Genomic DNA, 19,907 nt, shown 5'->3' on the forward strand with positions numbered 1-19,907 from the left:
TCTAATATTAGCATATATTCTGTTTTATTTTCAGTTAGTATATATGTTTTAGTAATATGTCATTTTTTATAGGAGAACGTTTAAATTTCTTAACAATTTTTCGAACTTTATAAATTATAGGAAGCAGGTCTTAATAGGTTAATATTTCATCCTCATTCGCAATATCTTCTTCAACAATTACATTGTCATTATCTTCATTGTCAATATCACTCTCACTGTTACTCTCTTCAAAGTTGGAATCCGCAGTTTCTATATCCACAGTATTTGAATTCTTCTGTTCTTTATTTTTTGGTGTAATACATCTATTACTCCTAATTGAATTCCATGTGCATAGCACAACTGCTGATTTGCACCAATCAACTTTCCACCTTTTTTCATAACTGCTGTTCCATCAGTCATTATTGATACAATATCTTCTTTCAGGGATAATCCATGTTTCTCTAATTTAGATTTAAGCAATTAATTAAGCCATTCATTAGCTAATTAATTGCGCCCGTTAGGGAGACATAAAAACAAAAACGTATACTATTTTGCTGTGTTGGCGATCCCTGAACATATAGTGGAGACAATTTAAAAAATTTCTAGTAAATACCGAAATAACGGTATTTAAACTTGTGAATACCAGTATTATAAAATTGTACAAATGGCTCAAAATACCGGTATTCGGTATCCCGGTATTGCAATCCCTACTGATAATTTTTCAAATAACAAACTTAATGAAGTATAGGACCGATACAGCGTAATTTGTTTTTGAATTATCCCTTTCTAGGGCCGTGGGAAGTATGCTTCCCACCAAATTTATCAATCTTTGTATAAAATTATGTAGGTTGGCATCAGTTCGGACACAATTTTTTAGAAAGACAGAAACTTAGATGCTTCAGTTCTTTATCTAACACAAAATGATGTGTCTTGATTTGTTACTTAATTATTAATGAACCAAATTAATTAATGAATCAAATTAAATTTATCTAATAAGCTAAATGAATCTCTTTTCTTATTCTAATTTCAAGCCTAAAAATATTTTAATATAATATGACTAGAAAAAAATGGCCCTTTAAAGGGTTATCTTCTTCATGCACAGACAAACAGAATGCCAAAATATGAAATTTTCAGATTGAAGATGGTCTAAAATAGTTAAAATCGTGAAATTGAATTTTTTTCCGATATTAATACTTTTTCTTAGTATATTTCGTATATGAGAAAGCATATAAGAGTATATAAAAATTTTCGTATGAAAGAATTTGTATATAAGAATTTTAAAATAGCATTCTAAGTCACATTTAAATCTTTCTAATTGCATTAATATTTCATACTTCTGACTTCTAAATGAAACAAAACAAACGTTTCCTATTACCTCGAGCATTTATTTTACAAATCTATGGCATTCGATGCTGCATATAAGAGTATATAAAAATTTTCGTATGAAAGAATTCGTGTATAATAATTTTAAAATATCATTCTAAGTCATATTTAAATCTTTCTAATGCATTAATATTTCATACTTCTGACTTCTAAATGAAACAAAACAAACGTTTCCTATTACCTCGAGCATTTATTTTAAAAATCTATGGCATTCGATGCTGCATATAAGAGTATATAAAAATTTTCGTATGAAAGAATTCGTGTATAATAATTTTAAAATATCATTCTAAGTCATATTTAAATCTTTCTAATGCATTAATATTTCATACTTCTGACTTCTAAATGAAACAAAACAAACGTTTCCTATTACCTCGAGCATTTATTTTAAAAATCTATGGCATTCGATGCTGCATATAAGAGTATATAAAAATTTTCGTATGAAAGAATTCGTGTATAATAATTTTAAAATATCATTCTAAGTCGCATTTAAATCTTTCTAATTGCATTAATATTTCATACTTCTGACTTCTAAATGAAACAAAACAAACGTTTCCTATTACCTCGAGCATTTATTTTAAAAATCCATGGCATTCGATGCTGCATATAAGAGTATATAAAAATTTTCGTATGAAAGAATTCGTGTATAATAATTTTAAAATATCATTCTAAGTCACATTTAAATCTTTCTAATTGCATTAATATTTCATACTTCTGACTTCTAAATGAAACAAAACAAACGTTTCCTATTACCTCAAGCATTTATTTTAAAAATCCATGGCATTCGATGCTGCATATAAGAGTATATAAAAATTTTCGTATGAAAGAATTCGTGTATAATAATTTTAAAATATCATTCTAAGTCATATTTAAATCTTTCTAATGCATTAATATTTCATACTTCTGACTTCTAAATGAAACAAAACAAACGTTTCCTATTACCTCGAGCATTTATTTTAAAAATCTATGGCATTCGATGCTGCATATAAGAGTATATAAAAATTTTCGTATGAAAGAATTCGTGTATAATAATTTTAAAATATCATTCTAAGTCATATTTAAATCTTTCTAATGCATTAATATTTCATACTTCTGACTTCTAAATGAAACAAAACAAACGTTTCCTATTACCTCGAGCATTTATTTTAAAAATCTATGGCATTCGATGCTGCATATAAGAGTATATAAAAATTTTCGTATGAAAGAATTCGTGTATAATAATTTTAAAATATCATTCTAAGTCATATTTAAATCTTTCTAATTGCATTAATATTTCATACTTCTGACTTCTAAATGAAACAAAACAAACGTTTCCTATTACCTCGAGCATTTATTTTAAAAATCTATGGCATTCGATGCTGCATATAAGAGTATATAAAAATTTTCGTATGAAAGAATTCGTGTATAATAATTTTAAAATATCATTCTAAGTCATATTTAAATCTTTCTAATGCATTAATATTTCATACTTCTGACTTCTAAATGAAACAAAACAAACGTTTCCTATTACCTCGAGCATTTATTTTAAAAATCTATGGCATTCGATGCTGCATATAAGAGTATATAAAAATTTTCGTATGAAAGAATTCGTGTATAATAATTTTAAAATATCATTCTAAGTCATATTTAAATCTTTCTAATGCATTAATATTTCATACTTCTGACTTCTAAATGAAACAAAACAAACGTTTCCTATTACCTCGAGTATTTATTTTAAAAATCTATGGCATTCGATGCTGCATATAAGAGTATATAAAAATTTTCGTATGAAAGAATTCGTGTATAATAATTTTAAAATAGCATTCTAAGTCACATTTAAATCTTTCTAATTGCATTAATATTTCATACTTCTGACTTCTAAATGAAACAAAACAAACATTTCCTATTACCTCGAGCATTTATTTTAAAAATCCATGGCATTCGATGCTGCATATAAGAGTATATAAAAATTTTCGTATGAAAGAATTCGTGTATAATAATTTTAAAATATCATTCTAAGTCACATTTAAATCTTTCTAATTGCATTAATATTTCATACTTCTGACTTCTAAATGAAACAAAACAAACGTTTCCTATTACCTCAAGCATTTATTTTAAAAATCCATGGCATTCGATGCTGCATATAAGAGTATATAAAAATTTTCGTATGAAAGAATTCGTGTATAATAATTTTAAAATAGCATTCTAAGTCACATTTAAATCTTTCTAATTGCATTAATATTTCATACTTCTGACTTCTAAATGAAACAAAACAAACGTTTCCTATTACCTCGAGCATTTATTTTAAAAATCCATGGCATTCGATGCTGCATATAAGAGTATATAAAAATTTTCGTATGAAAGAATTCGTGTATAATAATTTTAAAATATCATTCTAAGTCGCATTTAAATCTTTCTAATTGCATTAATATTTCATACTTCTGACTTCTAAATGAAACAAAACAAACGTTTCCTTCGAGCATTTATTTTAAAAATCCACGGCATTCGATGTTGCAACCAATTTAATTTTGTGTCAGTTTCAGATTCCTTTGTCCTAATACATCTTTAATTTCAGATATGGAATGTTCTTTATTAATTTTGTAAACATTGAGAAAGATGTCTGCAGACAACAGACATCTCACATCCAAACACATAATTCAATCTTCGAACATCGCTGAAGTTTCCAAAATTTTCGATATTATTACATCGTTTGCTCCACAAACTCATAGCTATTCTAACAAATTTAGATAATATCCTAGACTAAATGCTCGACGTGCATAATTTACGTTACTCCTCCATAACTTCCTACACTAAATGCATCAGCGCGTCGTCACTTATCGCTGCGTCTAAAGACAGCAGAGATCCCCATCGCCTATTGGATGACTCACATCTCTTGTGACAGGCATTGAGTCGTGATTGGCTTTTGCTTGCCTTTGACGTTTATCCGTACAAGCAGAATGGATTAAGAGTGCTAAATGGTCGGTGAGTGGGTTCCTGTCGCTTTTCATCAATAGATGTCAAGTAAAAGCAAGGAAATGAGGGAAACTATGTTCATGTGGGCGTTAAGTTGATTTTCGTAGGAGGGGAAAGTTCTGAGAGTTATCAAAAAGATATATTTTCGGAAACTTCTTTCTGTGTTTCGATTTGATTCTGTCAGGGTTATTTTATTTTCGTTGTCTGGTACAATCAATTTGCAACTGACGGTGACATATTTTTCTGTTTTCATAAAAGGAGAAATATTTGAAGTGTGTGTCAGTTTTTAAATACTTTGGAAACTATATAAAATTAATGAAAGATTAATAATTATGTAATTTAATAGAAAAGGGCGGGTGTGGAGGTTTTTTTCTTTACAGTGTTCTTCCTCTCAGAATCGTGAATGCAGAATTTTTGCAGAATGCAGTAAATGCCAAACATTGTTTATTTTTATATTTTGTCCGTTTCTTTAAAAATATTTTATAGTTTATATTCATGAAAAGGTTTTGTGAATTATCTTTTTAGTTAATTATTGATATTTAAAGCAACATTTCCAGACAGAATTCAGACGACAGATTATTTGTCATTTCGCTTTACCTTTTTGCATTCACTTCCTTCAAGTATATATACATGTATGTGTGTGTGTGTGTTGGTTGTCTACAGGCCAGACCTTTTGTCTATAGCAACCAAATTTGGTACATATATACCTTGGAGGGTGGAGGTTTGCACCTCGAAGTGATTTTTTTTTGAAATTTTTATTATAATTTTAAGGAATTTAAAATTAAGCTTAATTTTAAAGTTTTTATCAGATAACTTTCGAAAATACCTAACCTAATAATTATTTTTAATGACACCAATTTAATACTCATCAAAATTTTTGCTGAATTTTCTATCAATTTTTTTAACCTTTTTAAAACAAAGGGCATATTTTTGGAAAGTAATAACAGTATTACACATTTATCTTAATTAATTTCACATTTACTGAATGAGATTGGAGATACCCTTTGCATTTTGGATATTTGCACCGGAGTGATCCATCTACTTTTGGCCAATCTTCAATGTTCCTCTCTTCTAAATTTCTCTACAAAAATAACATAAAATAAACATGTAATAAAAAAAAACATTTTCGTCATACATTAGAAGTGAAACTGCATAGTGATGTAAATTTCTGTCACGTGGTTTTAGGAAGATTATTTGTGGTATTGGTTATGAAATGCACATAAATTAACAGAAATACAAAAAACAAACCTTTTTTTTCCGCACATTATCGCTTTTATCAGCAAAAAAAAAATCTCGTATTAGTTATAAAAAAATATTCAAGAAATCGCACATTTTTTCCAACCACAACAAACAGGGGGAATGACAAGTTCAAACCCGCTATAATAAATGTAACATTTGATTTTTTTTTTTTTTTTTTTTTAGCCACTTTCCTTATTAACAGTCGTGAAAAAAAGTTGCCAGCAGCATCCAATTTGCAGTACACCCGTTTTGAGTACAATTTTTTGTTCACTAAATGTTATGATGGAAGTTTCCATCATCATGCAAAGGAGGGTTAATCTTGGTGTTCAAATATCATCATTATTTTGACTGATATTTGCATTTTCTTGTTCACTAAATGTTATGATGGAAGTTTCCATCATCATGCAAAGAAGGGTTAATCTTGGTGTTCAAATATCATCATCATTTTGACTGAAATTTATATTTTAGGTAAATTTGTGCACAATGGGTTAAGAGATCGATTTCTTTCTACGATTATTTTGCTCGTTTTTATAAATATATCTTCTTGTAATTTATTTCTTTAGTGTTTATGACTCGCTTCTTTTCTATTCCAGAAAAGGCGCGCCTTGCAGCACCGTTTCGTATGGATACTCGCAGGTGGGGAAGTCCGAAGAGCCGACGCTGCCTCAAAACATTCTTCTTGGTCTGCTTCTTCGTGCACCATGCCTCGGCCGACTACTCGCCGATCCTCGACAACCAGGTGAGAACGAAGTGACCGGTCGTCTCCTGATATCTCGTTTTTTTTTTTTTTTTTTTAGTGATTTCTAACCTCTCTATTAGTTCGGAAATATCGTCAAATGTCTGTAGCAAGCCCAAGAAAATTTGAATGCAAAAGACTGGACTGCCTGGGTTATTTATCAGATTGAGATTTTCTTTAAAAAATGCCTAGAGAGGCATTTAATTGAATCAAATCATGCAATTTGTCCTTCCAAATTCACTTCGTTATTTTAAGTGATACAGTCTGATTGTCTTCGAAAAATTAAACTTTAAACTTATGTTATATTTTTTTTTTCAGAAATCAGTTCATCAATTTTAAGATTCTTCCCTATTATGGTTGTCGTTACACCCTCTACCACCAACATATGCACCAAACTCATAATTATATTTCACTAATGTTGTGTTCAGCCCATATAAAGCATTCTACAATATTCCGTTGTAATAATGGTCCATATTTAACAGTCTGGGGAAGAATAAAGCGAAAAGTCATGCCAGCGTATCTCGAGAAAATCAATTTTTATTTCCCTGTTAGCTCAGAAATATGGTCAAATGCCTTTAATGCAACCAAAAATATTTGAATGCTAAAGATTGGACTTCCTGGGTCTTTTATCAGATTACGATTTTACTTAAAAACAGCCTTCAGTCGTAATTTTATTGAACCAAATCATGCAATTTGTCCTTTAAAATTCGCTTCGTAACTTCAGTCGGATTTTTTACGAAAAATTGAACTTTAAACTTATATTATTATTATTTTCCAGAAGACGTGAAATTCGTCAATTTTATGATTCTTTTGTATTAAGACTACAGTTCCAACTACAGTTTCCATCTACAAATGATCCAAACTTGTCACTAATGTTGTGTTCAATCCATATGAAATGTTCCAAAATATACCTGTATGTTATTGGCCCATATTCAATAGCCAGATGAAAGCAAAATGACCAGTCGTACTTGGCCATCTTGTTTTTAAGTCTGTGTCCTAGCTTCGGAATTATCCGAGACCTCATGATATAGGTTGAAATTTCTGAAAGTTGTAACAAACCATGGTAACAAAACTAAATACTAGTTTAAAATATTTATTTTGCAGTTATTTAGATTTAGAGCATTTCATTAAAATTAGAATTTATTAACTAATAAACATTAGAGAATTGACATTTTCCATTAATCCTAATATTTGATTATACAACAAATACAATGTCTTAACAAGCTACTGTAAAATTCATGTTTTATGGCGGGAAAAAACCAAATGAGTACATAAAATTAAGTTTTTTCTGAATTTTCTCACATTATATATGTTTGTTTGTTTTTTGTTTTTTTTTTTGTGATTGGAATTTTACAGTATTCGTTAAATAATTTTATTTTTCGAAACCCAAATTACGAAGTCCACTAAATTAATAAAGAAAAATTTTAACGGGACAAATCTCGTGGAAACATCGTGAGGTAAATAAAATCATGTTTTTCTGATGGTACATTAAAAAAGTGAATATTTCAAAAAAATAAAAAATATGTCTGTTAAATGGCTCGTGAAACTTATTTCGTCCATCCAAGAGTTTAAAGATAGCAGCATATTTATAGGCAATACAGAAAAGAAAATGGTTTTTTCATATTAGGTTCTTGCATATATTTTAATCAGCGATATCTATTATTAAACAGGCAAAGTATCTATATAAATGACAATGGTTTTTGGTTTTACCAATTTACTGTTACTTTCTTGGTGTCATTTTGAAAGTTTTCCATTTAGTGTTATTCAGTTATTCAATGTATAAAGACCCCAATCATGGAACGCTCCATATTGCATTTTTGACATTCATTGCTTTTTTTTGTTTGTTTGTTTTATTTGAAGAAATTTGCTGCCGTAGCCCATAAGACACTTTTAGAAACTTATGGTGATGCTACTCCGTCATATCCCAATTGTCGGTTTTGGTTTCAATGATTTAAGAATGGTGATTTCGATTTCAATGACAAAAAACGGCCGGGAGGACCAAAAAAATTAGAAGACAATCAATTGCAAGGTTTATTGGACAGAAATGGAGAAAAGTTGTAGAAAATAATGAAAAATATTTTGATTGATACACAGGGTGTATATAATAAAAATTCAACTTTGAAATGGTCAAAAAAGGAAAACTACTGGACCAAATGTTATTAAATTTGGTAAGTTTAAAGGAAGTCATGGAAATTTCTTTTCTGACAAAAAACAAAATGCATTTTTAACATTCAGAAATTTCTATGACCTCCTTTAAACTATTAGTGGTTAAAACTATTGAACTATTATTAAACTATCAAAGAGGAACTTTAGTTATAAAGATCCTGTATATTGTACCAATTTTTCTCAATAAATGCCTTTTCAAAGCTAAAAAAAAAGATGACAATATATTCAAGCACTTAATGCTAAAAATTTCTTTGATACATAAAAAAGATTATTCTAATTTTTAATTATTTCATTTCAGTCAAAATTCTTTTTTAAAAAACCAATTAACATTTTTACTTTCTTTCAGGGTCTCAGTGAATCCGCTGCAGATTCAAGAAACAAGTTCGAAGCCTTAAACCACCTCCTCCCTTTTAATTCAGAACAAGACGCGGACTACAAGCGAAGCAGTTCTTTTTTCCCTCTGAGGGGCAAAAAACTCACGGCTGCGGACATGGACACTGCCAATTACCCATTCATGTCCCAACAAGGAGATGAAGAAGAGAAAAGAAGCCAATTCTACCCCCTCAGAGGTAAAAAAATCCCCGACGAGTTGAAGAGAGGTAGTTATTTCATGCCCATGAGAGGCAGGAAGGACGACGAGAGCTGGTCCGAAGATGAGGACAACGTGGACAAACGAATGTCTTCCTTTATGCCCATGCGGGGCAAAAAGAAGAGTGGTTTCCTGGACACATTTCCTCACCTTGGGAAGCCTGGTACGTATTCCACCGAAATAATGTATCCCTCCAGTAGTGGTAGTAACAGGAAGAAGAGGGATGTTGCCTGGCCAGCTATCTCTATCAACAAGACGACCGACACATCACCAGAATCAACAGGTGGAAATGAAACAGGTCACTCTATGCAAAAGAGATCTGTATCGTTTATGCCCATGAGAGGAAGAAGAGAATACGAATCATTTGGTTCTCAAGAAATTAAAACAAGATTGCTAGAGAAGAAACAATTTTCGTTCATGCCCATGAGAGGGCGTAGGTATCCTTTTAACGATTCAAATGGAAGTGTAGCATTGGAACTTAAAATCGATGATGAATCCACGACTTCTTCTTCTCGCAGTGAACCGATGTTCAGAGAGGCTGATGATAAGAATCAATTACAGATTGATAACGATAAAAGAGCATCATCTTTCATGCCCATGAGAGGACGCAGAACTTCGCTTGATGATATGACTTCTGTAGAATATGGAATGGCTCCTCAAGAAGACAAACGGCGATCTCATTTTATGCCGATGCGAGGAAGGAAAAATTACATGGGCAATGCAGATATCTCTAATGATCATGAAATCTATTCTGGTGATAAGCGAGCTTCTTCCTTTATGCCCATGAGAGGCCGCAGAAAGTTGATAGAATTCACAGATTTCAATGATCGTGAAACGGATTCCGATGATAAACGAGCGTCTTCATTTATGCCCATGAGAGGTCGCAGAGAATCTCTAGAAAACCTCAACAGTTTCAATGATTTGGTCAATAAAAGAGGCTCTTCATTTATGCCCATGAGAGGTCGCAGAGAGTCTCTAGAAAACCTCAACAGTTTCAATGATTTGGTCAATAAAAGAGGCTCTTCATTTATGCCCATGAGAGGTCGCAGAGAGTCTCTAGAAAACCTCAACAGTTTCAATGATTTGGTCAATAAAAGAGGCTCTTCATTTATGCCCATGAGAGGTCGCAGAGAATCTCTAGAAAACCTCAACAATTTCAACGATTTTGTCGATAAAAGACGCTCTTCATTTATGCCCATGAGAGGTCGCAGAGAATCTATAGAAAACCTCAACAGTTTCAATGATTTGGTCGATAAAAGAGGCTCTTCATTTATGCCCATGAGAGGTCGTCGTTCAATTGATGATTCATTGGTAGAAAATCAAACGGAATCGTCAAGAATAAAGCGATCCTCCTCTTTCATGCCGATGCGGGGACGTAAAATGGATTCTTCCATTGAAGATTTTTTGGAAAAGAAATCATCTTCCTTCATGCCCATGAGAGGACGCCGTGACCTTGAAGACAACCTGACGCAAAATCCAGAAGACAAAAGAGGATCTAGTTTCATGCCAATGAGAGGTCGTAGAGGAGTTTTCGACACAACTTACTACTACAATGCCTACCCATATGTTATTTCATCTGGCATCGGCTCATCACTTATGACAAGACCTTACAATGGAGACTTCTACCCCATCAGTTCTGTCCGGAGGTACGTATCAAAAGCCAGGAAATTCGACTGGGACTCTGTAAAAAGGGCATTCCATGCAACACGTGGTAAAAGAGTTGAGACCGGCAAGGACTCGGAGGAGGCGTGGGAATCGGAAGATCGGGAACAGAGCGCCCCTGCAAAAAGTGATAGCGGAAAAGGCTGCAGATATAAGCGAAGTATCATAAGACCACGAATCCCACTGAAGCCGCACAGGCAGTATATAGGTATCTCTTTCTAAGAAACTGATTCTCTGTGTTTAGTCATATAAGGAAAATTAAAAATAATCCTAAAACTTTCTTATTTTTACTTTAAACGAAGAGCTTTGAAAATAATTTGTGGTGTTGGTACTGGTAATTGCACAAATCAAAATCAATGATCTTTTACGCTAATACTGGTTATGGTGTATAATAATTACAGTGTGTATAATAATTACAGTGTGATTCAAAAGTCAAGAGCAATTTTAAAATACAGTATTCCTCAATAGTAAAATGATTACATAGAAGTTTCTTTCGTACAGAAAAGATTCAAATTAAGGCAAACATTTTTGTCTCGAAATCAAAAACTTATTGGAAACAAAATGTACATTTTCAATTGCCAGATTGGTGAAGCGATGAGTTAGAAAGAGTAAAATGTTAATGGCTTACAAATGTTCAATGAGTTCTCCACCATTCAGAAATACAGGTGTCTATTAAAAAGCAAAACTTTTTCTCGACAATTTGTATCCTTCTCAAACCACTGGATAGATGATAGCGTTATTTTATCCTTTTTTTTTTCGACAATTGTCTTAACTTATCAATGCATAAATCATCAAGTGCAGAGCAATTTTTTCAGTTTAAGTTGTAAATTTTGCCATCAATAAATCCTGATTTCACGAACTTTATTCAAATTCTTTTTATACAAACAGCATCTTTCTACCATCGATCATTTGAAGATCATCGACTCTCTGGACTTTTGAATCACTTGTATTCATTTCTATGTAAAATTGTTTTAATTAAGAATGCTGATAATTTTATAGAACCTCAAATTTAAATCTTTTATTTTTCTTGCATTAAATGATGACATTCTCATGAATTCTCAAATGTCTTATTGCAGCGTTAGAAAATAAATCACAATAGTATCAGTAAATACTTACTTTCAAATGCTTTGCTTCTTTTCAAATTCGAATACACTTTCTGTCTTGACATAAAATCATGACATAACACCACAAAGTCAAGTATAAGACAATTAATTTTACGATGACATATGCAGTTAACTTTTCTAAGTAAAGCCACTTGAATTTGATTTATTTCGTTCCAAACGGCATTCTCTTTAGATTATCCATATTAAAAATTTTTAATATCTTCAATTTATCGGTATATTTGCTTTAGAGCATCATTTTTTACCATTAACATGGAAAAAAAATATTAAAGATTCTATCCTCTAGTTCAAAATAAGTTTTCATTATAGTGTTTTATGATTGACTAGATGTAAAAATCATTTTTGTGCGCTTATATTTTCGGAAATTATCACGGAAAACGACAGATTTTCATTGCATTTAAAATTAATTAAAATTATAATAAAATATTCAAAAAACATTCCCAAATTCCAAGATATACATGTGCCACATTTTGTAGCTGTAGATCAAACTATCTGGCCTGTAGAGCGCCAACACACACACACAACTTTCGTCTTTATTATAAGTATAGATAAGTTTATCTTCATATTAAGTTTAAATTTTCACTCTAATCACAGAAAAAATTATGCTTCCATACAAAAAAATACACTTCCTTCCACTGGTAAACGAGTCCAGTAATTAAAACAATGAAAAGTATTGTTTCAAAATATACTGAATAATATCTATTTTATTTTATTCTATAATTAAAAAAAAGGGAAATATGGTACCGCAGAAACGAGTATTTTATTAAATTTTAAAGCGTCTTAAAAATTATTTTGGAAGAATTACGTGCTTCAAAATTATTGAGAGTAACGCTATGCATGTCAATTAAGTATTAATTTAAAATCTAATTAAAATTTTAAAACATTTTTGTGCGCATACATTCATCTAGGAATAAACTTTGAAATTCTAATTCTAAAGTTCTATCATATAGAACAACTTGAATGATTTTGGCATCATACATTTCGTATGATGCAATCTAGAGCCTTTGAACGTTATCATGTTAAATTAAAAAGGCACTGATTATATAATTTGCGTTCATTCTGTGCAAGTGTCAATGTATAACATCTCTGGAAGCGGACTGATGATGCATTCATTATTATAGAATAATTTGTGTGTGTTTGTTAAAATATAATTAAAGCACCTTTGCCAGATTAACTCAAAATGGACATACTAAATAAAAACGCCCTTCTTTGTTAATACATAATACATAATTCAAATAATTCATCCGAAAATTTGAATGTAAAAACTCCAATAGCAAAACGTTTTAAGGAATAGTTAATACAATGCTGAAATGTGTCATACCAAAATATATATAAAATGCTCAATATGTATAAAATGCTAATGTACGTGACACAGAAATTACTTTGCTATTCGACAATATGTTACAAACCATATTTAAAATTTTATTAAATCATTTTCATAACTTTATTAAATCATTTTCACAACTTCATTAAAACATTTTCACAACTTCATTAAAACATTTTCACAACTTCATTAAAGCATTTTCACAACTTCATTAAAGCATTTTCACAATTTCATTAAATCCTTTTCACAACTTCATTAAAACATTTTCACAACTTCATTAAAACATTTCCATAACTTCATTAAATCATTTTCACAACTTCATTAAAGCATTTTCATAACTTCATTAAAACATTTTCACAACTTCATTAAAACATTTTCACAACTTCATTAAAACATTTTCACAACTTCATTAAATCATTTTCACAACTTCATTAAAGCATTTTCAGAACTTCATTAAAACATTTTCACAACTACACTCCTTTCACCGTTTCTCTTAGCTATTTAATGAAGTTGATAAATGTTACTAAGCATGTTAATGAGTGAGTTTGCCGAACGCCAAAAAAGGCCATTCAGTTAGAGCAAAGAAGATATAAAAGAAATAGGCTCCCAACAGAAAGTTTAATCGAACGCAAAATTAGGCTTAACCGTCACGAGATGGATAATCGAAATTAACTTGCTTATGGAAAGTGATGTTCATATCTTCCAAAACAAATATCTTTAAAAATTATCTTTGTATTATCTTGAGACTGAAACAAACTGTCTTTTTAACTGTATCAATTCCATTTCTGTACAGTTTTTTTCCTTAATTTTAATATTTTTAATTAGGTCTGAATACACAATTTGTAATGTTTTTAAATATTGTGATGAAATTCAAACGCATCCATCAAAACCACCATAGCATGCTTTCATCTCTATAGTAGAAGTTTCACTTTCACTTTAATTCCGTAATATATAAACATTTTAATTTGCAGTAAAATCTTTCGATAGAATTCATGATTTTTAGCCGTATTAAATAACCAGATGAAATTTTTTAATGCATTTTATGTTGATCATTTAACAGCTTAAAAAGCCAATAACCTAACCAAAAAAAATTTTTTTTTTTTTTTTTTTTTTTTACTCAGTTATACTGCTATTTGCTAAAAAATTGCTTTTTCAGTTCAAGCTATATTGCTTCATTTACAGCGCACCTATAAAGGTTGCTTACAGACTGTAGATCATATAAAACAAGTAAATGATTAAAATTAAAGCGAGTTATATCTCCTATGATATGATGAAGCAATGACTATGCAATTATATGCATTATAAGTTTATATGCATATTTATATATTCTAAAAGATGATTGGCCAGAACTCGCTCAGAATACTTTTATTTTGATAGTGCATAATTTAATACATATTGCATTGCATTCATATATATATATATATATATATATATATATATATATATATATATATATATATATATATATATATTACATTATACTACAAATGATATTTATAAGTGAGCATTATAAACAGTTGATACAATGATTGGATTTAATTTAATGATTAATTTAAATTTTACCAGCTTTAAAATATTTATTCATAACAAAGATTCGAAATGATTAATCTTCAATTAAATATTTTGAATGCAAATTTTTGTATTTATTTTTACGCACACCAATATAGTCAGGATAAGTGACACCAAAGGCTTGGTTTGTTTTCGACCTCCCCTAATAGTCATCATCTAGGGTTTAGAAATTTCAAATGACGAAATGGCATTCTAATCATCGATAAAAAATCATATTTAACTTTGAAAACTCTTAACAATTTGTCTCCAAGACTTTTCCTAGAACTAGCATCCAGGACTATTGCATCAGCTTGTCCCTATCACTATATCACTATCTCCATACAGTGAAATTTATATAATAAAAACTTTTCTGACTGGAAATTTAGATGATAAAGGAAAGAATAAAGGAAGTTTTACACAAAATAAAAATTGTTTCTTTATTAGATCATTTACCCTTATGTCTAAAAAATACCATTCAGAACAATCTTTTCAAACAAATTACGGATTTAATTATGTTTTGAAAATATATCAACTGTATATGTCTTAACTCATATTTTTCTCATCTTATCGTTCTCTGTGTCTTTTCAGCGTTGAAACGACCGATGTCTTTTTTCGCCACCAGGGGAAAGCGTTTGGATGATTCCGCCATTGATAGCACAGCTTCAAATTTACGTTAAGAATATGTGTGTCACTTTGGTGTTCTATTCGTTTCACAAGCTCCCGAATTTATTTCAACCTTAATTGTACACTGAGTTTCCATTACGAGAGAAAAGATGTGTCTTGTCCTTTAAAGTTATTCAAACAAATAAATATCGATGTCAAATGTTATTTATCATTAGAAGATTGATGTACCATAAATAAAGTCAATAAAAAATTGTGAATTTAAATATTGAAGTTTTTTTTCTTATGTCGATAAAAATTCCTTATTTACAGCTTGATGATGCCATCGTTTCGAGTAAAAGCAAAAATCGCAAAATTTACTGTCGGTAACAATTAAACAATATGCACAAATGTGCAAAAGATGACGTCGTTGGTAGATGATGAAAAGTTGTTTCGGCGTGTATAAAAAAAAGTTTTGAGGCTTAATTTTTTTTCGAAGCGATTTCATTACGTAGTATAAAAGTTATTGGAGTTTAAATGTTAACTTTCTGAGAATATAATTCTCAGAAAATTAAAATATTAATCATTTTTTATACATAATAAATCCTTTTTTCAAATACATAAATATCACAGTCGGGTAATAATATGCTGTGACTGTAATATGTAATAATATGCTGTGACTATAAATTATTAATATGCTGTGACAGTATTTTACTGTAAGCCTGTGAATATATATTATTGCCTGTACATAATTGCTTTAAATATCACATTACAATAATAACATATTGTCGACTATAATAATATATAGTCAATAATATATATTATCAATTAGTAAACAGTAATTGAATCATTAATCTGTCAGACTACGGTTGATAGGGTTTATGCATCGAAGACATTTTATAATAACCTTCAAAGTAACATAAAAATAATGATAAATAATTTATCCCTCAAGAACTTTTAAAAAGTTAAATTATCAACAATTTTTAAAGAAGGAAATCAATTATTTAAGGACCAATAACCTTATTTAAAAAGCTTGATGCTGAATAAAGTTTATGCTCTATTCTAAAACTTTAATAACATATTGAGATAAAAAAAATTTTAAAATAATTAATTTTCTGACAATGAAATAATTTTTTTCAAATGCATAAATATCACATTCATGACTATAATTGACTGTAATATTATACTGTGAATAGTGATTGGGTCATTAATCTGTCCAGCTGCTATTCATATTGTATATACAGAGAAAAAATCATAATGTTCAAAATATAAAATTATGATAAATAATTTATATATCAAAAACATTTCTAAAATTAAATACCCACAATTTTTGAGGAAGGAAATCATTTATTTAAAGGTAAGGACCCATAGCATTATTTGAAAAGATGGACGATGAATAAAGTTTATGATCGATACTAAAACTTTAATAACATACTGAGAGAAAAAAAAAATTTAATAATTAATTCTCTGACAATGAAATAATTTTTTTCAAATGTATAAATATCACATTCATGACTATAATTGACTGTAATACTATACTGTGAATAGTTATTGGGTCATTAAGTTGTCCGACTATGGCTGGTATGGTTTATGAGTCGAAAAAATTTTATGATAATCTTCAAAGTACTATAAATATTATGATAAATAATTTATATCTCAAGAATTTTTTCGAAAATTAATTACAGACAATTTTTAAAGAAGGAAATCAATTGTTCAAAGGTAAGGACCAATAACATTACGTTATAAGACGGACAATGAATGCACGTTACTAAAATTTTGAAATAAATGTTGAGATTTTAAAAAAATTTAAAAGAATAAGCATTCAGCATCCGGTTGCTCTTCTGGCAAATCATTAATTATTATATTTCATGATTTTCCCCTTTCTCAGGCTCGGTTACAGTTAATCTCTGATTTATCGCTAATGTAATCAAGAAAATCCTTTTTTGAAGGTATGATACAATATATCTAGCAAGACTTGGTTAAACACATTAACTTCAAAAATCAAATAATAATAATAATAAAAAAGTTAACTCATGTAATAGCACATTTTAGCTGTGTTTCATACTAACGAAGAGAAAGGCAAGAATGTTAAATATATACTTAAGAACATTTCATGCTGAATTCTTTAGTTATAATTAGCCCAGAAGAATTCATAAAGATTAGTTAATTTTGATCCATAAATAAATTAACTTACTTCATAAGCATTTTTAAAACTGTTTTATCAACGAAACTTCAGCCAGATAACATAAAAAGAATCCTCTATCCTGTGATTGAATGATACACATTTTTTTATCAACCAGAAAAAAATCTGTTTATTATGATAATGGATAAGACATATAACACATATAAGAGTTAAATTTTTTGAAATGCTTAAGACAAGAACGCCAAATTCGAAATTTCTTAAAACGTTTTTGTTTTTTGATACCATCTGCAGTGAGTTGATCGATTAAAATTCTGAAACATTCGTAGCATCTTTTATCTAAAGAATACTAAATCCAAGGGTTTAATTATTTGCTATTTTACTGAGTTCTGTAAATAGAGAAAATGCAATAATAACTGAATTCTGGAAAAAGAAACAAATATAACACGTTGATTACAGTGCTGAAGTTCTTACAATGTAATTTATAAAGGTCAGCCAGTCCCCATGGTAATAAAGGTGTTAGTAGTAGAATCAATTTATATCACATCGATTGCTTTTTATTAAAAATGCTACTTAATTGGCATACATAGATTTTATCGCCTAAGAAAATTTATAATTAATAAATAATAATTAAGATTTTAAGAAAGTCAATTACAATTAGATTAACTTTCTTTCGTTTATTAAAATCAATATAAAATATTTGGTATCTATAACATTAATTAATGTGGTTATTAAATAAGTTTTATTTTATTAATACAAAAAAACATGAGTATTACAGTTTAGATTTTGAGAGTCTTTAAGCTAAAAACAAACAAACAATTATAATACAAATGAGAAATATTTTCTTAAAAGGGGAAATAAATCTGAATAAAGAAGATGCTATGTATTCTGGATTATTTTTAAATAATAATAATAATAATATTAATCATAGTATACAGTTCTTTATCAGTTAGTCAATTTAATTTTGTATTTCTACTTGTAACTTGAAAATCACTGCATTGTACGTAACCTATCACTGTATCAATATAACTTAACACCATACAATTGCTTTGTTGACTTTGCACAAATGCCAGTAATTATTTTCATATGTGAAATCCTATTTCAAAAATAATCCCTTAGAGTCAAAATATTTTATTATAATAATGTCTTACAAACAGAACTGAAAAACAAAACCATTGACGGCAAAACTAACCCTGAAAAAAAAAGTCTTACCTCCGTTAATCACGAAATAGAATAGACATTAGAACCAATATAACGCCTAGAGTTAAATGGATCATAAACATACTTATGTATTTTTATCTATAAATAATTATATTTCTTTTTATTTATAGTTTAGAGTGGTAATTTTATGTTAAAATAGAATTTCTATTTAGTATTAATTTCATTGATAACGGAATTTCAACTTGGAAAGTATTATAAAAATTCATAACAACATAAGTTCATAAGTAACAACGAAAACATGAAAGAATAGAATAATAATTTTTTTTTTTTACAATAAAAGTTAGTATAATATATTATACTGACAAATAATTTTCTATTATCACAATATTTTTCTATTATCTTTATCATTCAATCACATAATACAACAAAATTTATATCATAATATAGAATTACAGAAATTTAAGAATCTGCAAAAGGAATTTTATTGAAATAATGTAAATAATTTAAGAATACTCCATGCCATGATGATTTTAAAACGTTACAACAATTGTGAAGAAATAAACTGACTGATTTAGAAAACTGAAAGTAAATTTTTTAAATGTCACAAAATTTTCAGTCATTTAAATAATCTTTGAACAAAATGTTTAAACACATTTCAAATTTCCCATTTTAACATCGAAGAATCCTGCATGAATGCTGATATATCACTTGTTTGGCAGGGATCAAGAAATAATATATGATTAAATCTTGTTTTGGGTGAATTTCCTAACACACATTATTCTTGAAGATCTACTTAAGTCAAATTAGTATCTACATGCAACTATAAAATTCTAGTTTATACAAACTAAAGAACTAAGTAACATGACGTCATTTTGTTTTGTTTTCAGTTAAATAGTGGAGACTTAAAGAGCGTAGTTCCAATTTCCCAGATAGAGGACGCTGCAATCGTTATTAAACCTCCAGGGCGAAACATTCTTCTCGATATTTACTATATTCTACCTTACGGCCTTATCACATGGGCAAATACCGACTACACTTTCGTGGACAGTTTTCCGTTTATACCAGTAGGCAACCGGTCAAGCAGGATCTTCGTCATCGTGGACTGTTTCCAACCGGCATGAAATTGTAGACGATAGTGACAGAAAGATTGTTTGCAAACGAAATTCAACCAATCGTGCATGACTTTGGTAGTGATGTAGTTGCCGAGAATGGCGCGATTGACGCCAATATGAAACTAATTTGTAAACACATTTCCGAATCACTCCTTAAAAGATGGCAAAAAATGTTGTATGGTCGTGTGATAAAAAATG

At 29.4% G+C, this 19,907-nt stretch overlaps 1 protein-coding gene across 1 annotated transcript in view; it reads left to right on the forward strand.

The window, feature by feature from the left end:
- LOC129972185 (uncharacterized) overlaps positions 1-15,583 on the forward strand; it is a 250,571-nt gene extending 234,988 nt beyond the window's left edge. The window contains exons 2-4 of the mRNA XM_056086215.1: positions 6,144-6,289; positions 8,799-10,911; positions 15,285-15,583. Coding sequence (XP_055942190.1) covers positions 6,173-6,289; positions 8,799-10,911; positions 15,285-15,373 — 2,319 coding nt within the window. The 5' untranslated portion in view covers positions 6,144-6,172 and the 3' untranslated portion in view covers positions 15,374-15,583. The remainder of the gene's footprint in view (positions 1-6,143; positions 6,290-8,798; positions 10,912-15,284) is intronic.
- Positions 15,584-19,907: the final 4,324 nt, after the last annotated feature.

The sequence above is a fragment of the Argiope bruennichi genome, chromosome 6 (assembly GCF_947563725.1).
Source record: "Argiope bruennichi chromosome 6, qqArgBrue1.1, whole genome shotgun sequence".
NCBI classification, from domain to species: Eukaryota; Metazoa; Arthropoda; class Arachnida; order Araneae; family Araneidae; genus Argiope; species Argiope bruennichi.